This window comes from Artemia sp. Qi Xiang Cuo, chromosome 1 (assembly GCF_049724085.1).
Source record: "Artemia sp. Qi Xiang Cuo chromosome 1, ASM4972408v1, whole genome shotgun sequence".
NCBI lineage: Eukaryota > Metazoa > Arthropoda > Branchiopoda > Anostraca > Artemiidae > Artemia > Artemia sp. Qi Xiang Cuo.
The window spans coordinates 21,992,132-22,017,965 of NC_142794.1; the positions used below are offsets into that span (position 1 = coordinate 21,992,132).

General features: G+C 35.0%; 1 protein-coding gene across 1 annotated transcript in view; it reads right to left on the reverse strand.

The window, feature by feature from the left end:
* Nucleotides 1-11,129: 11,129 nt before the first annotated feature.
* The window catches only part of LOC148956118 (circadian locomoter output cycles protein kaput-like), a 519,799-nt gene continuing 505,094 nt past the window's right edge, over nucleotides 11,130-25,834 (reverse strand). The window contains exon 11 of the mRNA XM_089094058.1: nucleotides 11,130-14,460. Within this exon, the coding sequence (XP_088950184.1) occupies nucleotides 14,122-14,460 (339 nt within the window). The 3' untranslated portion in view covers nucleotides 11,130-14,121. The remainder of the gene's footprint in view (nucleotides 14,461-25,834) is intronic.

Consider the following 25,834-nt stretch of genomic DNA (forward strand, 5'->3'; position numbering starts at 1 on the left):
AAAGAATCACTGAGCGATTAAAAAACTTTCGTCTCTGAGCTGAGTAACTGAAATAAATAACTTAGTAACTGAGAGAAACTAATGCTACCAAAGAGTGTTTACTATTTGTTTTTACTATGGTTTGGACAAACAAGAAAATATTTCTTCCAACTAATTTATCCAGAAAACTAATTGAAACGAACTAAGACATAGTTTTAAACTATTTCGGGTAATATTACCTTGAATTATCGAGTTGAAATTGTCAGGTATCAATAAATTGTATCAATAAAAATATAATGATATTTTAAAGCAAAGTACCTTAGCATTCACAACTTAAGTTACTAACTATTTCATGAGCAATTCAAATATGTCAATATGTCTATATTAAATATGTCCAAACGTAGATAATAGCATTCCAGTACAAATTATGAACAGATCTATTGATTTTTTTCATTTCATAGATATTTATTTAAGATCTCAATAACAATCATTATTCCATTATTTGGAAAGTTAATAAATCGGTTTAACTTCCTCGTAATGGTTTTCATTTCTAGACATAACATATTCTAGACATACTATTCATTTCTAGACATACAATTAAAATTTAGAAAAAGATTAACTTGTCAGCTTAGTTTCTTTCCATAGAATTCCTAGACTTACTTTCGTGATTCTTCAAAGGGTGTATTTCGCATTTTCTTGATTTTAAACCAGAAAAAAGGCAAAGTTTCTCATATATTTATGGAACATTCACAAGGCAAAGAAGAAGGTCTAGGGAGGGGGGGGGGGTGTCTAGGGAAGGGGAGGTGAAGAAGGAGGTAAAATTTAAATCTGTCATGTAGTCTGGATAAAAAGAGTTGCTACTTGCTCAATTTTTTTTTGACAAAAATACAGAACTCTTTTGGAAAATTGCCTGACGTACATTATTTTATATGCACTAACAGTTACATCAAAACAGGACATGAAATTTTTTTTTTTAGTAAAATAGAGGACCTACGTCTACTAAATCTGAGGGTGACCACTAAACACCTTTAATAAATAATTGTACAGTGCTACAAATATTTTGTCTGAAAAGTTAAATATTGGAAATAATTTTAATAAAAAATTATAATACCTAAAACGAAAGGCTGAAAAACTTTAAATATTCCTACAATGACACCATAATCAAACCAATTCAGTAAAAAGCAAGTTGAACTTAAATTGAAAAAATATTTCCAAAAAAGTTTTTCAATGATAATTAATTAATTTTCTATACTTCTGGATGAAATCGGAATATAGAAAGTTTTCGTAAAAAAAACGCCCTTAGAAATTATAAAATTAATTTCAGTCACTAATGCAATTCTAATAGAAAAAATTTTGCATCTCCCATGCAACTTTGATTAGCATTATGATTTCTTTCTGTTTTCCTCTTGATGCTTTTACAACTGAAAAACAAAATTTTCGGAAATCGCTATGTTTTAAGAAAGAATGAGTGATATTAGCCTATTAAAGGATTTGAGGGGCTTCAACCACACTTTATTTTTTGCTATCCTTATTTTTAGACTTGGAATAGCATTTTGATTTTTTGTTGTTTTTGTTAATGCTATAACAAAAACAACCTACTGTTTGAAATACAAACCATTTTGCGTAAACATAAAAGACACTCTAGTCTTCAGAGGATTTAAGAGGAAGGTAACCGCACCATTATTTGGGGCTATTGTTTGTGTCAAGTTTAAGCTAATTATGGATTCTAATTTCTGGATATCTAATTATGGATAACCTTTATTTATAAGATAGGTACAACAAAATAATAACTTTAACGAAAACAATAGAGCTCAATGTGTCAACTTTTTTTTTCATTTTGATGTGACCACTCGTTTTAATTCTGTTTGTTTCAAGTTATACTTATTAAATGATGATTTCTTAGCGCTTTTGGCTTTAATGTCGGTCTGTACTTTTCCTTGACAATCCTGTTTTTGGAAAGTGTCTCTAAAAACTAATGAATATTAAAAGCTTACCAAAACCCTTAGAATTCTACTGGATAGAATGTTGCCACGACAATTAAAGGCAATAACCCACATTATTTTTAATAAAATCTTTCCCATATATTAGTCTCTTGTTTTCTCTTATGACCAAGTAAAACAGAGCGGGTTCCGAAAGACAACTATTACAGATAATTATAGATTGATTAGATTAATTATATATAGATAAATTTAGATTAATATAGATAAATGTAGATTAATTATAGTTTTTTATTCCATATCGCCAAATAATAAGAGCATTTCGTCAATAGTTTGCATTATAAGTGCATAAATAACTAAAACAGATTGTGTTTTACTCAAAATTGTGCTGTTTTTTTCACATTCTAAATTTTATATTACCCTTTCTAGCTTCTATCAAAAAAAAAATTAAAAAAAAAAATAAAAAAAAAAATTAAAATAAAATAAATACAATTTGAACCATTCTTTCAACCTCAACAAACAATAAAACATACTTAAACATACAATACTTATTTAGGAAGTAGGATTCAAAATTTATGACAAATTACCCATAAACTTTAAATTTTCAAATAAAATTCATACTTTACGTGATTGCCTTAAAAAAAAAAAAAAAAAAAAAAAAAAAAAAAAAAAAAAAAACAAACTATTTACCAAACTCTCTATCCACTCCTCATCAATTCTTTCTTTCCATTTTCTATTCTTTCTCAAAAGCTCTATTTTCCCCCTAACTACTCCTTTAAATCTTTCTAGCTCAACTCTCTTTTTCTTTTTCCTCATTGTCAAAATATGGGTAAAATTGTGCTTTGAGCAAAACATGCTCAGATTGTTCTAATTTCAAGACGACTTATAAAAAATGATGGTGCTTTTCAGGATCTTATGGATAATTCTGGTGATGTTTCTTTGATATTGCATCCTGTCACTGCTAATTTGAATATCCAATAGTGTGCCAGAAATGAAGAATACTGCAGCAATATCTTCGGATGATAAGAAGTAGCTAATTACAATTAATGATAATTGGCTTCTGGAATGCATCCATATTCTTTGTTTTGGCACCTCTAAATACCCACTTTGTATTCCTAAGAATTGTGCTAATATGCTCAAAATTGTGCTTAGAGAAAAACATGCTCGGAACGTTCTATATTCATTATGAAAGTATACTAACATGTAGTGTTTTTTTTTCTTTTTTTCCTTAGAAATTATTGATTTTTTCTAAGGCATATTCACTTGACTCAGTATTTCAATTTGTTTTTCCATTAAGTATTGCCAGATTTGAAAGTATATATTTCTATAGAAAATCGGGTAAAATACATATTTTTCCTTATCATAATTGTTCATATCCCCTTCAATAAGTCTTTTCGCTTGGTTGCCCCTGTAAAAGACAGAAAAGAAAAAATTAAAAACAAATTTTTTGAAATAATATTTTCTTTGCCTTGCTACAGCGTCAGGTATGCGCATTTCCGATTTAATATACCGATTTAAGATATAAAAATAAATAAACTAATTTCAGAAGAAAAACGACTTTTATTTAATAACAATGCTTAATAAACAACATAATAAAATATTTGCACTTGACTGGAACCTTCTTTGAAATGAGCATTGTCGCAAGATCATAGCATTAGCTGATATTTAGCACTAAATTTTGATTTAGTGGAATATAAATCACAAGCAAGCACAAGCTTTTTAAAATAAACATCAAAATACAAAACATTAAAAAGGGAGGTAAAAACTTGTAAAATCTTATACGATTTTATACATATAAGTATACAAAAAACTGTGTTGTATGTGAGCAAAAAATCAGATCATTCCATTTCATCATTTAGTCCTAATGTTCCTACACAATATTTTTCCAAAAAGCTTTGAAACTATATGACAACCTCCCTTAAATTGATTTTTTTTTCTAGATTTTAAACTTTACCGCACGAAAAAATCACAATTTGATCATTATCTTCGTAAAGTAGCATCTTTCCTTCGCTTTTCAATCTTAGTAAAAGCACAAATTACGATCGAACTAATCGAGAACATGTAAGGAAAATCACAAACTGAAATATTTAGAAATTTCACAGCAAAAATTTCACAGCAAATATTTAGAAAGCATAAAACACGAGACTTTTCAACTACAATGCATATTTCTTATACATCGCACATTTTAAAAAATCCATCAGCAATATGGAAGCCACGCTCCCTTAAGTAAATATTCAAAACCTTTCAAAGGCTTTATAAATATTCGATCTAGAATACTGGAATTAGCTCAAAATCAATACAAGAATACAAGAACCCCAGCACCATGTCAAAGAAGAGAACACTTCTTGACCCTTCAATTAACCAAGGATACAATCCTGCTTTATAGGGCTATTAAATAAAAAATTACCGTTTTTTCAACTGAAAGTTAGGAGCAACATCAAAACTTAAAACTAACAGAAATGATTACACATATGAGGGGGACTGTCCCCTCCTCAATACCTGACTCTTTACGCTAAAGTCTTTTTTTAGAACATTTAAAAAAGCTTATTATTCTAATTAAACGGCCCTTGTTTTTCAGGATTCGTTCTTAAAGGATTGGGACCAAAAGTCAAAATGTAGCATAAAGAGTGAGGCATTGATATATATATATATATACTATTTTTATTACATATAGTAATAATAATATATTCGTTATCAAGACGTCCTGAAACCATCAACTGTTCTAAAATGTATATGTTTCTTTTTCAATCTATGTAACTCTTTCACTCTATGTATCTTTTTCATTGGATATATTCTTCCTAATGAAAATCAATATGCTATAGCTGCCATTCATAATAATGAAATCATTAAACGGTGCCAATCATGAACCGGTCAATTGTAATAGCTTTCAAATTACTTTTTTCAGCAGAATATCTTTGTCATTAGGGGTGTTAATTAAAATCTAATGAGTGCTTATGAAAAGCTCATGGAATTGGCATAAAAATACTTATAGCTGACAATAATGGCCCTAACAAATTAACTTAGATATTTTCTTCTGAACCTCCGAGATCGGCTCAAACGACGACTAACTCAAAACTTTGTGAGTCAATAACACTATAATTGTGAAAAATGAATAATCATTGTATGATTCATCTGGATTTTATTTATTCAATACCCAGTTTCAGGATTTTAGCAACAGAATTTTAGCTTGCTCAATTTTAATATCTTTAGTTTCTAGGATCATATCAGGATTTACGTTTTTCAATGCCAAATTCCGCGACTTTCGAAGTTTCTAACTGTTTTGATGGCTTCCCGATTCAACATGCAAAATGTAGAGTTTTTAGCTTAAATAATCGGACAAATTCTTCAATATTTTAATTAATGGATAAACACAGACTTAAATTGCTGGGATTTATAATTGGGACTGTAGCCATGAATATTTTTTTTTGCCAACCGTTCTCACCATAATAAACCCAAATTATAAGCAGTATTCTTTGCATTTTTCCTTGTCGTTTGAGTAGGTGATTTTTGTAGTAAAATTTGAATTGAAGTTACTCACAAAAACGTAGCACTAGCCACGAGGAAATTAATTATGAAATGTTCTGAAAACTGGCAAACACGAATCACATTAAACGCGCATAAAACATTCTAGACACAAAAAACCGTCGGTTAACAGCACAATATCAAATTCATAAGACAAATGATTAAGATAAATGCCCAAAAAAATCCATTGAACTAAAAATGTGTGGATAAGTGAACCACTAATTATATTCGTAAAGCTTAAAAAATTAAACAATTTATTAATTTTACTCATTTATTCTACCATGCATATAACCAAAGAATAGGGACTTAGGAACATATGGAAACACCAGCCCCCGGTTAGTTTTTTGGTAGTAAAACTTTCAAAAGCTACATATTTAAGGATTTGTCCTATTATATACGATTTTTCTAAAACGGCGCTCGCCTATTTCCTCGCTATTTGTATTTTATATTTCTCATTTCGTCTTTCTTGTCTCACAAAGCTTATATTTTAAACGATGGCCTTCCGTCAACATTGCACGATTTGTTTTTTATTATTCTTAAGCTTCTAAGTTTCAGTTGAATTAGAAACGAATATTTAAAAACCTATTTATAATTTTTTGTATTATTCTTTGCAGCTAACTCAGAAACGAGGGAATTTTAGTTTCTAAGTTTTAATTGAAGTAGAAATAGATATTTAAATATTTAGAATTTTACCTCCAAATGCCCTAAAAGTAAAAACACAATTATTTTTCAACATTCAAGAAAAAATTTAATAATTTATCTTTAAATTTATCTTTTTTAAATTAAATTCATCTTGTTAAGAGTGACATAAAACTAACAGAACGTGCTCTTTATTTGAGGAGGGATTCCCCATCCTCAGGCCTTAGTCTTTAGCTTAAAGTTCTATAATGCTTTAGGGCAGAAAATGTAGATATTGAATCAATGCTCTTATTTTATTTACAATTGCCATCTAAAAATTTGAACAAAAATCTATTTTTTAAAGCAAAGGCGCATCAATGAGCCCTTTAATTCATTGCAAACGATATTTTTTATCCTATTCCAATTTCTTTTGTGTTTGAATAGTTGTTCCTAACTCATTTGGGGGGGGGGCAAAGGGAAATGTTTGTTCTTTCTCTAGAGTTTTAGTTACTACCACAGTTTATAGAATTATATAAGTTATAGAAATCTATAAACTGTGGTTACTACTAACAACTGTCGTATAGTCAGCTTAAGGTAAGATAACTTAAATTATGGATTATCTTAATAACTTCATCCTATCAATTACCAGTTGCTCACAGCGAACGGAATAAGATAATCTAGTATAAACAATACAAAAACTGGGGAAAAAAACCATAAAAACTTAAGGGTTGCTATGGTAACGCAATAACGGAAAATATTAGCAATTCTGATGACTCCGACGTTTCCATTACCCGTTTACTGATATTTATGAGGCTATTAGTTCTTTTGAAGATGGCATGGCCTTCAATAGAGTGCCAGGCGTATGCCCCCTCGAAAAGTTCCCCCCAAATGTAAAATTAAGCAGCCAAAGAGAAAGTATGAAGAATAAAATAGTGAAGAAAACAAAGAATTTTGGAATATTCTACCAATATTCCAAAATATAGGCAGAATGTGCGGTGTAGAATATCATACACTTTTTATTTTTAATTCTTTGTTCATATTTCTGGGGGTTGATTTAACATAACAGAGCAAGATAAAGACTAACATTGGAGCTGTGGGGGTGATTCCAATCATGAAGGCAAACTTATGAGACATTCCAAGTTTGTGAACAAAACATATTTCAAAATATCATTTCCATATCATAGGGGTTAGAGTAGGGCCGGATAGCAGAAAAAGAACTGAGAAGGAGACTGATTGCCCTCATGTAGCTTTCGGCCTTTAAAATAGACGCTAGATATTTCATTTTCCAGTATAATGAGCCCCCTTCCAGGTTTCTAAAACAGCCCCTTTCATTTCGGATGGGCGAGAAAAATTATTTTTGGTACTTTTCTGGCTCTTTTTTGAGCTACATCAATATCACTGTACATTTCAAATTCCTTTCACCCAAGATTTACTAATAAGTTTCAAGCTAATCGAATAGATTAGCTTTCCTTTATTGGGCCTTCTTTGTTAGAGGAAGTGTCAATTTCAAAGGGCCAATCCTTTGGAAAATAATTTTTTTTTAATCCCCTTGGCCCGAGGACTCGTGGCTTAAGTTTCAAACTGATCATATATTTGCCGAATATATTAGAACATGTTCAATAGCTCATCATTATAAGATTTAAAAATGCTATGAAATTTCGAGGTATGATTAGACCAGGAGCCGATCCAGGAGTTTTTAGAGGGGGGGGGGGGTCAAAATAGGTTGATCCGATAAACTTGCATTAGGAGCAAGTTTATTTACCGCAAACTTGCGTTAATTCAGTAAATTACACTACTTTTGACTACGGTAGGGGGGCGGATCGCCCTCTGGATCTGCCACTGGATTAGACAGCTAAAAATTCCGAATTCCTTTTCTTGATATAGACCTTTTTCCGCTGTCCAAACAAGATCTCTTAGCTAAGAATTTTTCTAGTAATCGTACTTCCTCCGGTCAAATGAAAACTGTTAACTAGAATTGTTGGGGATTTTCTCTACGAAGTCTAACCATTGTTGGAGAATTTTGAAGCGCAATATTCAGAAACTAGATAATACAGCTGAGCTAATTGGGTAGTTTCTATGCTTACAATTTTGACAGAGACTTAAAGACTGCTAATAATTCTTAACAAAACTTTTGGACAAATTGGGAGACAAAATTTTACCAAACAAATTGGAGAAAAAAAAGTTTGGATTATTCGTCGAAAACTAATGTGTTCACCAGTTTGTGTTGCTGCCTTAAGGACCTTTTTAACCTTTAATTGGAGACAAAAAATTTCGGTTATTCTCCAAAAACCACCATTTGGATAAATAGAATAGAAAATAAAAACATTTTCCCCAAGGGAACCATCTTAAGTATATTCTTATCCATAAACTGTCAAACTATTTTGAAAAAAAGATTATCTCAAAATTTTGATATCTCAAAAATTTGACTTTTTTAAGATTGTGTTTCGTTTGTTTCAAAATTACAAATTCTTAAGGCAGTAATAATATTTGTCAGTGTTGACGCATTGAAAAGTTGAAGTAAATAAGCAAAACTTATTAGTTAAATTTGACAACACTTCCCCTCTGTAAAGATCAAACAATCACAGTCTCTTGATTTTCTAAGAAAACAACAGTTTCAAAGGAAAACTAAACCTTCTTGAACTGGTTGGGGTCATGGGCTAATTTTTACCCGGTTCCTTTTTTTTTTATAGAAACTACCACTAAATCATTGACCCTCTAACAATCCCTAAAAATTTCGTGTGTCCAAGCCTGTGTTTTGGAATATCCGGCCGGATTATTAAATTTCTTATAAACCGTCTGCAAACATTGTTAGCTAACAATTGAAAGGCGGAAAGAAGCCTTATATTTCCTGAACTTAAATATGGTTTATTTTTTTCTAATAAGATGGAAAGAGTCATAGCCAAAATTTCAGATAAAATAAGATTCTTAGGACTTTTTTTGTTGCGTTTTATACACATCAACTGAGGAAAACTGTGAAACCTCATAAATTGCTACATTATTTTGTACTTGTGTAGAAAGTGGTAAGTGCGCGAAAAGTGAAGTTTCGTTAATAATAATGAAATAAAAAAAAGTAGGATGAATATAATAGTTTATGAACAAAATTGGGCTATATATTTGTACATTAGAGGGGGGGGGGTTGGTAAAGTAGAGAATATATAATAAATACGTAACCTAGCCTAACCTAACCCAACCTAGGTACTTTTTATTCCCCCTAAACCCCAAAAACTAAAGTTTAAATATAGTTCTCGAAGTGAGAAACCCTTTGTTATACAGGGCTTAGGCATTGCCCGGTAAAATGCCTATCTATTTTCGCAATACAATTGTCACGCACTTACCACTTTCTACACAAGTACCCATTATTTGATGATAACCCAGAAATCGCCGTCAGCTACTATACTTGGTTATTGCCATTTTTAAAGATAATACTTCAACAGGTTTACTCGTACCCCACTAAGATTAGGGTTCGCTTGGAAAAAGTGCCTGCTTCAAGGTACATCGAGCGTGAAGTATATGCAAAAGTATGGTCATTTTCAGGAAGATCCTTTTAAAAGGATTTGGTACCTTAGAGGATCACCCTATCTCCCCCATCATAAAAAAATTTAGTTTGTGTGGCTAAACCATTTAGAATTGATTGAGTGGTCTTGCCATAACTCGTAGAGCTTGGATAAGAGATCCGAACAAACGGCAGAGATAGCCGGCAGAAATAAGAGATCCGAACAAACGGCAGAAATAAGAGCTTGGATAAGAGATCCGAACAAACGGCAGAGAAAACGGCAGAAATAGCCGGCACCTACTTTCCCAGAAATCTTAGAAATCCATTTAGCCTCTCTCGTATTATGGCTGAGCTTGAATTTCGTTTTTCGATTAAACGGAACAGAACTCTTTTTTTTTAAGTTAAAGAAAGAGTAAATCCTGAAAATATTGTGGCATATCTACTAGGAAAACACCAAAAACCAGCAGAAAAATGTCATTTGAACAATTTCGTAGCTTTGAGAATTCCCCGTGGTGCTACCCTCTTCGATTGAAAACCTTGCTAAGAGAGTTTCTATCTCTTATCAATCAATAAATAAAAGTTCAAATAGGGATAATCTTCTTTTAATAGACAGTGATTTTCACGAACAGTGATAAAATTTCACAAAAACCACTAGAGATTTCGGTCACATATTCATTGACCGTCATCAGTAGTAAAAATAAACTAAAACAATTCAAAACAATAGTTTATTTACGAAATAAAATAAAACTACATATCATTTAATAATCTAATTCTTTTCAATGCAAAGGTGGAAGCTTGTCTCTTTGACCTTATTGGACCCGGTTCATTAGCGTTGAATGAACTAGCACTTGAATAGAGATTAACTACATTGGATGAATTGAACTTTACTCTGTCAGATTTTAATAATTTATCGTAGTAATAATACATTGAGTAGTTTTCTAAATTCTGGAAAGGACCTAACTTCATTGGGGCAACAAAGTGGAGTCTATTAGATCCCATGTACTTGTGGAAGCTCATATGTTAGACGTATTAACCAGAATTTGGAGGTGAGATTATTGCAGCATAAAGACTCTATTTCATCGACTTTAAAAACGATTCTAAGTCTGAAGATTTCACTTCAGCCCTTTCGGAACAGATTTTTAATTTTCCAGACAATTTTATTTTGTTCTATAATGTCTCTTTGAATTCTAGGGACCGGGGTTTAAAGCAAAATTTTCATGAAACTCTTGAAATTCAGAAGATTTTATTCAAGAATATAGCTTTAAATCGTGACACAGGTGAATTTGGTTTGAACTCTATCTACGATAATTTATTAAAATCTGATATGGTAAAGTTCAATTCACCCAATGTAATTAACCTCTGTCCAAGTGTTAGTTCATTCAACGCTAATGAACCGGGTCCGCCTTTGCTTTGAAAAGAATTAGATTATTAAACAATATGTAGTTTTATTTTATTTTGTATATAAACTATTGTTTTTAATTGTTTTAGTTTGGTTTTACTACTGGTAAAAGCATATGTGACCGAAATATCTAGTATTTTTTTTGAAATTTTATCACCGTTCGTGAAAATCACTGTCCATTAAAAGAAGTTTATCCCTATTTGAACTTTAATTTATCGTCATGGAAAGGCAGTGTGGCCTCCAAAATTATCTTATCAATCAAATTTCATAGTCATACAACAAATGCCCATTAACTTTCAATGATAACTAGTCCCCATGGAGAATTCGCTAATGGGCCCTTTGTCTTTGACATGGTATGCGACGTTGAGGTTTGCAAAATGATATTTAAAGTATCCAATTCTCTTTACAGCTATTGCTATACATCAGAAAATTGCAAAATAAACGGTTTCATTGCTGAAAAAAGGGCTATTACACCTCTATAGTAGAAATCTAAATATTTTCAAAAAAGTATTTTTAGTCTATTTTTTTACATGACAGAACGACTTCACTACAAACTTCCGAAGAAAATCACAAACGTTTTATTTTTTTTTTTTTTTAATTTAAGCACCATAAAATTTTTCAAAAATACTCTTGGGAGGAAAACAGCTAATTTTAGGGGAATACTAAGATGAATAAGAAATAAATAGCGTTTTAATGTAGCGTTATTAACATTATGGACCTTATTCGCATAATTACCCAAAAAAGAGCCTTATTACCGTTATTCTCTGATTAAGACAAGCCAATTAGCCGGGTCTTTGAATTTCCTGGATATTATCTCATCGAACCTCCTTCGCAGGAAGTAAGACTTGTATAAAATGGCAATCTTACACATCAAAATTAAATTATATACATTTTTCGGGGGAGGCTTAAACGACATCTCTGGCTATACTGCTGTAAAGGACATATTAAGCGAGTGGCTCCCAGACTGTGGTTCCCATACCCTTGGGCACGTAGAAGCCTGTGGGGGGTTGTACTTTGAAAATTGTCAGTAATAATAGAATCAGTATATTAGTAGAATTGCCACAGTGGTTACATTCGTAATTTTTTTTTATTTTAAATGAAAGTTTACTTCTTATGTTATGGTCCTTAAAACATTACAATTGTGTTAGATTTTTTAAGAATTAATAAATTGCTGGTTTTTCTGAGCAAATTATTTTTCCCCGTGAAAAAAATACAATCATTCAATTATCAGGATGAGAAAACACCCATTTTTGCTCACTTGCACAGTAAGTAAGCATAACATTCTCATTCGTGGAACTATCATTCGAAACGCTGGGAAAAGAAACATATTTCACAGTGAATACCTCAGTATCTTGTTCATTCTGAGTCAACTTTCGTAACTATACTGGTCTACAGTGGTTCGCTAGCAACAACCAAATTATTCTTTTTTATAATTAGTTCATATTGTTATTTAAATAGCTGTAGGTAAAGAGTCCTACCGTGTCTTACCCAGTAAAAAATGGACCACACCCCATAGTAGTCAGAACTTAAAACAATCGAGTTTTAATAAAAAAAAAATTGGCTAGTGAGAAAGAACTGCCATTTGTAGCTGATTCGGAAATGCTAATCATTATCTTGATCTTGAAAAGTTTATTTAATATTTTCAGGGTATCTGGCAAAATTGATCCCAGGATAAAACTTACAGTTATGGGAATCTTGCTTCATTAAGAACCAGTGAGAAGTTTTTTGTACACTTCATAGTTTTATAATCGAGAACGATCTCAAACTATCAGGGAAGTGAAATGTGATATTATATCACACTTAAAAGAACTTCAAATATCCTTTAGGAAATAATTTTTGAAGCGAAACGGTGAAGAGACCTGGATTTGAAATCCACTTGAGCAAACTTTTTTGAGCTAGCAACCAGCTTGTCAAACTGAGATAGAGTAGCACCAACCGATTCTTCCTTCGTGCCGATTTTAAACATACATATATTACTGATTTCTGGGCACGAACAAAGAAAGAACATACAAGCATCGGTGGTAAAGCCCTTAAGTGTCTGTTGTTTTTTCCAAAGCTCAGTAATTGTTGAGAGGACATTTTGATCTTATTCATTGATCAAATACGAATATAGAAACTTGAATCTGGAAGAAACTTGAACATAGAAACTTGAATCCAGATTCAAGAGCCTTGGATCTGGACTTGATGCAGCTCCAGATTCAAGACTCTATGTAAACATTTACTCTAGATTTTAAAAGCTCAGCTAGAAGGTCAAAGCTCAGATCTCATTGAGAAGTAATCATTTTGCTGTTTGTTGTAGTGATTTGCTGTTTGTGATGTGTAATCATTGTTTGTTTGTTGTAGGTGGTAAGTTTTCTGTTCATAAGCGATCATGCGAATTAAAAAAATGAAAAAAACAATGCAAAATATTCTGTTGATTTGATATAGTGTTTGAAAATGCATCCAAGTTAGAGTGCTGTTTTCATTGCCTTTTTTCTTTAAATTTTTGTAGGGGGTACTCCTCAATAGAAATCTTTTTCAAGGGGTTTGAAAGAAGCCTTGGAACCACTGTTTTAAAGAATTAAAACATATGATGAAAAATTGAAAATTAATACACCAAACATTTAGAAAAGTATGTTCTTTGGCCTTAAAAACAGATTTGTTTACAGATAATAAGCTTTCACTAAAATTACAGCTTTAATGAATCGTTTTATAAGTCTTATCAGCTGACACTGACAATGTATTTTCCAACGTACACTGTTTCTCTGACAATTTTTTCTGCTGCAAAATGTGTTTACAATCTAAAAACTCTATTGGATTTCTTTTCCAACACTCTCGTTGGAGAGTGTTTATAATCCATTTTCAGTTTTATCCATTTCAGTTTCTTTTACTCTTATTACCCATATCGGGCATAATTTTCCTCCTAACTATGTGACAGGCACCAAATAATTGTCCCTTGATTTATCAAAGCACGAGATAGTCAATGCTTACGAGATGTTCCACTTATAGATGCAAATGACAACTTAAACTATGACAACTTTGAAATGAAAGGATACAGCCCTATTACAATTGTAGAATCAAATTTGCTCAGTATTGTTATACACTCATTCATTCATTCACTATTCACTTGCTGATTTATTCACTTTAACAGTACTCAGCACAACCATAAAATGATCAAATAAAACACAGCACGATTAATAGTAAGTGTAGTTCATAATTTGATTATTCCAATGAAAGTTTTCAAACCCAGTCCATTCATCATTTATTAAATTTTGAAATTTTTGTCCATATGCATTTTCATTTATCTGTTTTCTCGCAACACTATGTTCATTTGTGTTAAACCACTGTGACTGATCAGGGTCTGAAATGCTTATCCAAGTCTGTGGTGGATGATAAGGTAGGTTTGTAAGGCTTGGCTGATAAGTTGGAGAAGGTGCACACTCTACAAGTGGACTCTGGTTTGAAGGTTTATATATAGTTCCATAAATTTTCTTTTTAGCATCCTCTTCAGTGGATGAAATCTCTGAATTCTCCTGTAAAATAAATGAACACTGATAACGGTTAAATAAGGTAAAATAAATAATGTGACTTTTTTTCTTTTCTGACGTATACTTAAGAAGTCAAAGATGAATAATAGATTTGGTTACTTATCTGTTATAGCCATCACACTCAAGTTCTTGATCTGACAGAACCAGTTTCTTTCAGCTTAGCGTGAGAGAGTGTATATACAGTACAATGTAAGTATATTTTAATTAAACATTTTAGTTGGCATTTTGGTTAGGTTAGAGATCATTTAATTTAATGCGTTCTGAGGGGCTTGATTTTCATAGTTTTCTGTTGTAGTCTCCATAATTCTGTTACTAAAGTATTTTATTTTTATCATAATTAAATATATTTTAATAGGATTAACCTGACTTCACTTCTTGAGTGTGGTGGCTATAACAGATAAATACCGTCGTTTAGTTGTTTGACATACGTAATGGGAAAGAGTCCTTGTTGCGTCCAAAGTTGAAGATTCTTTTTCAAATGATATTATCCCAAGATTTTCGTGGAATCATCACAATACTTGTACTCTATCCAGGATGAATTAGGTTATGCATAGTCGTTTCCCCATTTTATTGGAGAAGGTTATTTCTAATAATCTAAGCCAAAAATATGTTATTCTTGTTGACATATTTAATATTATAATGTTTTTTCAACAGTTATAGTTAAAGTTTTGTGACATTGATGGTATTATTGTGACACAACTTATTTCAAACTCAGCTAAACTTTTACCGCAACTTTATTTATGATTTCAAATGTGTTATTCTAGGTCTACCGTCTCTAATTGGTTTTTATGTGGAAGTCTTAGTTCTACATTAAAGAAAGGAAAAGGTCTTAATCAATAAAGTCACACAAGCTAATTACTAACGTAGGCTGCATTCTAAGTAGGTTTTTTTGAGTATTTACAAGTATCATTTCGACTTTTAAGAAATTTATTAATCAAATGCTTTAACAATATGGGAAATCCCTTTTTTGCATGGGTAGCACTGATATGTCCTCTTTTTATTCCGTTTTTTTCCTTCTCCGCTGCTAAAGGGGCACTAAAACATCATAGAGAGGTCTTTAAAGGCTCATTCTAAGGGAAAGTTCTAAATATACTCCCTTTTGTAGTTAACAAATCACAATATATAAAATAAAATCAATTTATTGCCAAAAAACTGCATCTTCGCATAGAAGATGATGAATAACGTAAAAGCTAACATACTTAATCTGTATCAAGTAGGTACGTTTGACGGCACCAGACCCTCCTGGTCATAACCGGCGGTGTCGATCTCTGTTTCGTGACCCTTCAGCCCGGAAGTGCAATGGGGGGTTGGGGGTCAGCCATCCTGTGCTTTTGTACACCCTTCCTTGCTTGCCTTCTCCTGAATTCTCCAGGTACTCATTTACAGCTGGGTTGACTCTGGCCAAGCTTACAGAGTCACGGCAGTGACCCTGTCCCAAAACAAATAACAGGCTATGCTAGGAATTGAACCCAAGCCCCTCGGACAAAGGATTCCCATCCTAGTGCGCCAACCCACTTAGCCAGGATGGCTAAATTCTAGACCAACCAAGACAAGCCAGGATGGCTTGTCTTTAGTAACAGCAATGAAAACATAGTTCGTTCTATGCTTATGTAGAACTGAACGTTGGAGATAGTAGTGCCTCATATGAATTTTACTTATAGCTATATGAATAAATAGACAGGATCCCAGGTAGAGATATTGTGTTGTTATTAGAGATTTAATGCGAAGGTTGGTAAAAACAGGGATAGCTAGCACCCTAGCCTATGTAAGTTTGGCTTAGAAAAAGAAAATAGTAACATTTATAGACTGCTTCAATTTTGTAGGTACAACGATCAAGTTGTAAACAATACAGTATTTGATCATAAAATTACCCATAACTGAACATGATTGTCAAATTATGGTAAGACAGCCAATCTTATTGATTATGTTATTGTAAACAGAAAACTTGCAGGATCTATATATATACCAGAGTATAAAAGAAGGGTGTTATTGATGTTAAAAGGAAAGATTCCGGTCTAATTGTGTCTAGGTTTTTTCTAAAGCATAAATTTAGGAAGAGTGACTACCCTCCCGGAAGTTTTGAATTCGTAGACTCCAGGATGAGAATGTAACAGAAATGTCGATAGAAGAGAATCGCCAATTGTCAAAACCACGCAGGGACCAAGATGGACTCAGGATTGCACAATACTCCCGTTCAACATGAGGTCCCAGGGTATTCTTGCTGTCAGGCTCTAAGCCGGCTTATGTGCTTTGTGTAGACTAGAAAAGATATAACTGCACCGCTGGTACCCATTGTTTTTCCTGAGGCCAAAATAATGATTTCAATGATTAAAACGCTGTTAGAATTCCATCTTCGAACTTTACAACATTAATAAATAACCATCGTATTGCAATTTTGACTGACGAATTCAGATGTTTTGAACTGGAATTGTTAAGAATTTAAACAGTTCATCTCTCGAAGGTAGGAAATATGAAAGTAGGTAATATAGACTTTATTTACTCAGGCATTAAGGTACCACCCTCCTTTTTAAAGCTTTTTACTTTATGTACAGTCCTAAACGTTCCTTACTTATGCCCAGTCCTAAAGTATGCATACGTTCCATACGTTCCATACGTTATATGAAGCAAACCAGTTTAGTTAAAGGAAGTTTTGAAATATACATGAGACATTTATCTGCAATAAGAAGGGACCCATCATCCTCCGCACCCAAAGTCAGGCTTAGTCTAAATGATGGGAACAGACAGATTAACTTCTATCTCATTATGAAGTATAAAGGTATCAAATATATTAGTTTTTGGTATTCAAAATTAAATTAAAAATATTGTACTTAAAAATATTTATTTTGTTTTCTTGATTTTAATTTTAATGTTTTACTTTGAACAAACTACTTTGATTATGCAGTACTTTTTATAAACAATTGATTCTAAAGGCATTATATATTCTGGTGTTTGATAATCAAGTTCAAAACTGGAATTCGGATAAAATCAGATGCATTGGTGCTAATCTCAGGTTTTGTTTGGAATAAATAACCAAGTAACAGCAGTTTGAACATTACATACATGAAAAATTGTCGGCAGCTCCTTTTTTGTCGAAAACAGGAGACTGACTGAACTAAATGTTCTTTTATTATCTGGGTGTACCGAATATTGTTTCAACGTTTCCTATCGTACCTTTACCCTGTATATATATATATATATATATATATATATATATATATATATATATATATATATATATATATATATATATATATATATATATATATATATATATATATATATTTCCAGTTTCCAGGAGGGGGCTGGTTCGCAGACAAGGACGTCTCGACATATCGTGCCTTCGGGACGGCGCAATGTGTGGCCGAGGAGCTTCAGGCGACGTCTTTTAATGATAAACGATAGCTCTTCTGATTGGCCACAGCGACTCCTTACTTCACTATTGGAAATCATGTCCCATCTCTTAATGCGGAGGATGTAGCAAAGGCAGCGGTGGTCGAACACATCCAAAGTTCTCGCATCTTCAGTCTTGATCGGCCATGTCTCCCAAGCATACAGTAGTACTGCTCGAACAGTTGCACCATAGATTCTGACTTTTGTTTTGGTTGAGATCTCCCGTCTGGTCCATAATGCTTTTTTCAGACTAGTAAATACTCCCCAGGCTTTTGCTATGCAGGAAGAGATATCCCTTTCAGCTCCGCCATCTGGTGTTATGATAGAGCCAAGATACTTGAATTCCTCAACGCTTTCTATTGGCTCACCGTCGAGGGTAACTTGGCAAGTAGCAGGTTGGTTGAGAGCCAATATTTTAGTCTTTGCGCTGCTGATGGCCAGTCCGATAGCTTTGAGACATCAGAGGTATCTTTGATCATGCCCTGTAAGCTGTTGGCGGTGGTTTCCAGCTCAGCAGCTTCGTCTTCAGCAGCGAAGTCAGCAGCATCTGTCAGGGTCTGGAAGAAACCAGCTATTTGTCTGAAGACTATTCCGCTGTTGTTTCTCATTGCATTATACATGATCCATTCTATCGCGTAGTTGAATAATATAGGCGAAAGGGGGCATCCCTGCTTTACCCCAAACTCCACTGGAAACTTAGGGGTGTCATTGCCGGAAACACGGACGCAAGTCTCAGTGTCCTTATACGCACTTCGGAATATCTCACTGAGCTCCTGTGGCGCCCCGTCTTCAGCCATAATTCTCCATAGCTCCTCTCTGATGAGAGAGTCGAGGGCAGCTGCAAAGTCAATAAAGGCGATGAGAAGGGGTCGATGAAACCTGCTGTATTGCTGAAGGATGAGGCGAATCGTCAATATCTTTTCTGGACAGCCTCTGCCTGGTCTGAAGCCTGCTTGTTCAGGACAGGTTCATTTTTCATGTGCGTCTTTGAATCGATTCAAAAGAATGACGCAGAAGATCTTCATGGCATGGTTGATCAGGGAGATACCTCTATATTTTCCGCAAATGGCCTTATCTCCTTTTTTGTATAGCGGAACGAGGAATGATACTTTTCAGTCTTTTGGGAAGGTCTTTGTCGTCCACACCTGGACAAAAAGGTCGGTTAGGTGGCATAGTAGATTTGGTGAGGACTTGAACATTTCAGAAGGGATCCCATCCTCTCCAGGAGTTTTATTGTTTTTCATGCACTTCAGTGCTTTTTGTACGTCTGCAACACTTGGCGGATCGAGGTTTATTGCGTAGGGCTCTCTAGCACCACTCGAGAAGGCAGGTAGATCGCACGGGGGTTTGACAGGGTTCAGTAGCTCAGAAAAATGCTCTCGCCAGCGTTCCATGCGTCCTTCTTGTGTTCGGATGAGTTCTCCGGACTTATCTTTCAGTGTGTCAACCGTTATAGGAGCTTTTCCAGTCGCTTCTTTCAGTAGTTTGAACATATTCCTGCTGTTGTGGCTCCTGGACGCTTGTTCCAACTCATTCGCCAGATCTGACCAGTACTGTTCTCTGTCCTGTTTCAGTGACTGTTTAACTGCTTTGCGGGCTACTTTTAAGGGTTCTTTTGCACCTCCCACGAGGGGTCGCTTCTTCTCAACTAGTTCTATAGTGTGGTCAGAGATCCAGGCTCGCTGTTTTCGTTTTTTGTGGCCAAGCACCTCCTCAGCTACGTCCTGTGTCGCAATTTTTATCTGCGCCCATTCTTCATCGACGAGTGAGAGACGATTAAAGGCATCGAACCGGTTGCTTAGCTTTAACTCAAACTCGGCTTTGATTTCCGGGCATCTTAGTTTCGAAACATCGTAGCGCTTCCCTGCCTTCTGTCGCTTCTGCCTACTAAGGCGGTGACGGACTTTGCAAGTGAGAAGATAGTGGTCGGATCCATTTAAAGATCCTGTGTCTGCTCCTCTGTATACTCAGGCATCTGTGCAGGAGCTGCTCCATCTTCTGCTGACTAAGATGTGGTCGATCTGGGCTGTTGTTACGCCGTCGTTTGAACGCCATGTAACGAGGTGGAGTCTCTTGTGCTCAAAGAGAGTGTTTGTGACGCATAGGTTGTTGTATCTGGCTAGCTGTAAGAGCCTTTCTCCATTGATGCTTCTGTCACCTACGGTGTGGCGGCCAATAACTGCTGCTGTGTCGGGGTCTACTCTGCCAAGCCGGGCGTTCCAGTCTCCAGCTACAAAGAGTATGTCACGCCTTGGTGTCTTGTCGATGATTCTGTGTAGGTCAGAATAAAAGGCATTTTTGACCACTTTACTCCTGTCCACTATTGGAGCGTACATAGCGATTATGGTTATGTGGCCAATATGGCCTCTCAGTCTGATCGTGGTGATCCTTGATGACACTGGCTCCCATGAGGTGATGCATGATGCAGTAGGATCGTCTATTAGAAACCCAACTCCTTGCTGGCCGGAACCATCATTGGGACCCGAGTTATAGAACTGGAATGAGCTCGATTCAGAAACGGTCAACTTTTAGGACAGGAAATCATTAAGTCTTGTTTCTGACAGACCACAAACGTTGATTTTATACTTTTGCAATTCTCATGAAAGGAGCAGTTGTGTGGATTCCGGCTTGCAGATGCGAACATTTCATGTGCCGATATGCGAATGTTTTCTTGATCGGGCAGCTTGCATACTTGTTGGGCCAGGCACCACCCTGACCCGGTCCCCGTCGGCTACCGGGAACGCCGTAGTAGTAGTATCTCTCTGCATTTGATCTTCAATATCCATTGGTGTTTCATAGGAATTGACTTGACCAAAGGCTCCCCAGACCCTTGGCGCCCCGTTGCGTTAGCCATTCTATTTGTCGGACTAGGCTACTAATAGAATGTTACACCACTCCACCGCTGTGAGGTACAACTTAGGGCTCTCCTCCCGGCTCGCTAGGGACGGGGGCGTGAATCCTCACTCAGAGGCTCCAACAATAGCTTGGGAGCTCTCGTACTTATCAGGCCCTGATTCCCACCTAGGAGGTTGGGAGGTTGCAGTGGATATATATATACATATATATATATATATATATATATATATATATATATATATATATATATATATATATATATATATATATATATATATATATATATATATATATATATATATATATATATATATATATATATATATATATATATATATATATATATATATATATATATATATATATATATATATATATATATATATATATATATATATATATATATATATATATATATATTTTTATATAACTTGTACCTGTTATCATGATTTTCAGGTAGGCCTACTTAGCTTTTAGTTTTAAGAAGCAAGAATGCATAAAATCAACTTGCATCTGATATCCTTAGCAATGTTAGAGGATTTTCAGGAAGGCCTACTTAGCTGGCCTCCCCCAGGCCACTCAGCGTATTCCCACTTGGTAATAGGGGAACGCCCTAAAAATATGTAGGGTACCTCCACCGGAGGCACAGACCAAGGGGGGACCTTGTCTCTGGGGGTACGTAATAGAAACTGGGGCACCCTCCCCCGGGGTCATAAGTGCATGTGGAGGAGGAAGAAGGCACCTCGAATGCACACTCAATAGGGCCCACCGGTGCGTCCACAAATCTCAAGTGTTACAAACCTTCTCCTATTAATGGGTTAAATTGCATGGTGATGAAGAACACCATCGCGGGAGGATCCTCTATAGGAGGACAACTGCGGCAGGGCGTAAGATCCAGATATTTGGACAACGGCCTCTGCAAAGGACTGCCTCGACCCTTTCGGGGTATCTGCAAGACTGGGGACCTTGCGGTCAACTCTAATCCCACTTGAGGAGTGGCACCCCTTGAGCAAATTATAGCCTAGTAAACGACACAGCATTCGCACGGGATTCTGATCAATTGATAATTCTTCTGGGCTTGGTATGTTTTGAATGGCGCCTTTTGGCTGAAAAACCTCTTCTTAGCTGATTTGTCTACTATGGGCTGCCTCCCCGTAGTAGCATAATATTTGTGGACATGAAAATATAATTATTCCGAGGTAATAGTCTTGAGATTGTCCTTGCAGGATTTCGACTCTTGTTGATAGAAGAGCATTGCCAAGTGACGAAAACCATGTTGTGACCAAGATGGGCCCGGGATTGCACAAAGCCTCCATTCATGGAGGTCCCAGGCACTTCTTGCTGTCCGGTTCTAAGCCGGCTTAAGCACTTTGGTGTAGACTTGAGAAGATATGTGATCCCCGTCCTGCCCTGGTATCCAGGATCATTGGCTTTCCTGAGGCCAAAATAATTTCAATGATTTAATGAATATGAAAATTGTAACTTGGAATGTTACGACGTTAAAAAATGACCATCGTATGTACATTTTGACTGACAAATTGAGATGATTCGAACTGGACTTATTAGGAGTTTCATAAACTCATATCCCAGGGGTAGGAAGCCTGAAATTAGGTGATATAGAGTTTGTTTACTCAGGCAGGAAGGATGGAGTACATAGACAGGGAGTAGGGCTCATGATGAATAAGGAAGCTGCTAAGTCTTGTTTAGGCTGGGAAGGTTTTTAATAATAGAACACTAATTGCTCATTTTATGACTAAGAAGTTCAGGGTATCAGCTATAGTGGTATATGCTCCTGTGGAACCGACTGACGGAGATACTAGTGACTCAGATGAATTTTATTTACAGTTACAGGAGCAAATAGACAGGGTCCCAGGCAAAATATGATGTTTTTACTATGAGATTTTAACGTCCAGACCGGTAGAAATAGGGATAGATGGTATCCTAGCCTAGGTAAATTTAGTGTAGGAAAAGAAAACAGTAATGGATACAGACTTTTGCAATTTTGTAGGTTTAACAACCTAGTTATAACTAACACGGTGATTGGTCATTAAATGGCTCATAAGTTAACATGGTATTCACGTGATGGTAAGACAGCAAACCTTATTATGTTATAGTAAACCAAAAACTGGCAGGATCAATACAGGATATTAGGGTATATAGGAGTGCTGTTATTGATGTAAAAAGTAAAGATCACCATCTGGTTGTGTCAAGGGTTAATTTAAAGCTCCAATTTCGGAAGGGTAACTACCTACCGGGAAGTTATGATGTTGGTGGACTCCAGGATGAGAATTTGAGAGAAATTTTCCAGGAACAGTTGAATACTAAACTTCAGAGTTTAAAATTTGAATGTGGAAGATGGTTGGAATGATTTTGGAAAAATAATTTGTGAAGTTGCTGAAGGTGTCGTAGGGAAGAAAGCTAGGACTGCAGCTATGAATATTAGTGAAAAAACTGTATGTTTAATAGAAAGGAGAAAGGCCTTGTAAAAGAATTATCTGAGTGATAGATCATATGAAAACAAAAGGAATGTAAAGAAAGTGGAGAAAGCATTAAAAAAGGAGGTGTGGCCATGGATAAAATTGTCGAAAATTCTGCCGAAGATCATGGATAAAATTGCCGGATCTGGAAGATGCAGCTAGACGGCATAATAGTAAAATACTGTACTGGCACGTCAATAAATTGAGAGAGAGTAGTCAATCTGGACTTGGCCCAGTTAAAGATGGAAATGGGGCCACAATTAGCGATAAAGGAAGAATTAATGAGAGATGGGCAGAAAATTTTGAGAATTTGCTTAACCGAGATAGAGTTGCAGGAAAAGATATAGAGGAAAATGAAAAAGTTTGTGATACCTTGGATGTGAAGGAAGATTTGTTTTGCGAGTAAGAATTAGCGACAGTGCTAAAAGGATTAAAAAATAATAAGGCTCCAGGTGCTGATAGGGTGGTAAAAGAGTTTCTTAAATATGGGGGCTATGAGGTTAGAAATAAGTTACTGAAGATTATGAAAATGATTTTTAAAAAAGAGGAAGTAACAAATGATTTTAGGAAAACCTTAATTAAGCCACTTTATAAGAAAGGTGATAAAAGTGAGTGTGGTAATTATCGAGTCATTGTATGTAGCAAATTACTTAGTAATTTGATACTTTTTAGACTGAGAGATGCCGTAGACAAAGTTTTAAGAGAAGAAAATTGCGGTTTTAGAAAAGGTAGAGGATGCGTCGACCAAATTTTCACTCTAAGGTTAATAATTGAGAAGTGCCTGAGTTGTCAAACACCTTTGATCCTCAGTTTTATAGATTATGAGCAAGCGTTCGATTCTGTTGATAGAAGAGGTTTAGCAAAGGTTTTATCCTTATATGGTAGACCAGACAAATACATTAAAGTGATTAGTGCTATGTACGAGAATAACACTGCTGCGGTTAAGGTAGGAAATGAGGTTAGCAGCTGGTTTTGTATTAAATCAGGAGTTAAGCAGGATTGTGTTCTACCCCCCTTTATATGGATTATTTTGATGGGATTTGTATTAAGGAGCACAGGAAAGGCAATGGAAGACCAAGGAATCAAATGGGGAGGAAAAAATCTCTTGAACTTAGATTATGCTGATGATTTAAGCATCCTAGAGGAAAATTTAAGCAAAATGAATGAACTTTTACAGGTTTTGCGACTTCAAGGTGCTAGAATAGGTTTGAAAATTAATGTTAAGAAGACTAAGTCACTAAGGCTAGGAATAAGTGAAGATGAAATGGTGACCTTGGGTAATGAAAAGATTGATCAAGTGGGCAGCTTCACTTACCTTGGTAGTAATGTTAGTAAAGATGTTGGGAGCAGTGAGGATGTTAGAAGCAGAATAGCCAAGGCTCAAAGCTATTTTTTTCACAATTAAAAAAAGTTTGGAAGAATAGGAAGCTAAGTCTGCAAACCAAGATTAGAATAATAGAAGCTAAAGTGATGACAGTAGTCAAATATGGCTGTGAAGCATGGGCGTTTCGAAAAGTGGATTAAGATTTGCTAGATGTTTTCCAGAGAAATTGCTTAAGGATTGTTCTGGGTAGCCGGCTGACTGACCGTATTTCAAACAATAGGCTTACGAAAAATGTGGTTCAATCCGCTCTCTAGGGCTATAATGAAAGAAAGGTTTAGGTGGCTAGGGCACGTTGTGCAGATGAAGTATGACAAATTACCGAAGATTGTTCTTTTCGGCCAACCGTCTAGGGCTAAACGGAAAGCAGGTCGTACTCGTCTGGGGTAATAGGACGTCATAAAGAAAGATTTAAAGGAAATGGGAACTTCGTGGGAGGGTGTAAAAAGGGAGGCTTTGAATAGATTAGGATAGAGGAGGAGCATGCATTGCTGTGTTGGCCTCAGGTTGCTTGGTGCTGCGGTGAGTTTTTAGTAGTAGTAGTAGTAGTAGTTATATGTTATGCACAGTTTTATTATGCCTAGTCCTATGCACAGTCCTTTAATCCCATAAAAATTAATGCGGTTATGAACTATAGTCAGAAAATGTTTGATATATGTTGCATAAAGCAGATTTTAAGTGGAATCTCAATCCATCTGGGATGCCACTGACGGATCGTGGTCTGTCTAGGAAAAAATCATTACGATTAGTATTGGATAGAAACTATTATGAATAGCTCTTAAAGGTTTGGGCACGCTAGAAACGTATCATTTTGAGGGGATTGGCATTCACATTCACGCAACAATAAAAGGAAAATTGGTAATGATACTCATATTTAGTGCAAGAAGAGCAGCACCAAGGAAATATTAAAAAAATAACATTGAGAATCAATCACGAGCATTGACCACACTGATAAATGAGCACTGGTCCTCCGATGAAAAAAAGAGAAAGTCGCCTTAGGAATGGAACCGTAATTCTTTTTGAGAGTTCTAATCAACAAAAGAGCATGTTTTAAAGAAGCCCTTTACAACGAAAACAAAGGAAATATTTGAAGATATTATTGACAGTGTTTTTCATAAGAAGTACGAAAAATAAAATTCAAGAGAAGATGAACAGCGTGGTCAAAATGGGGATAATATTGGCATTTTCTTAAAGTCCACTTTTAATGCTTAGATGTTAAAATGAAAGTAGTTTGAGTACCACAGCTTCGTAGTTA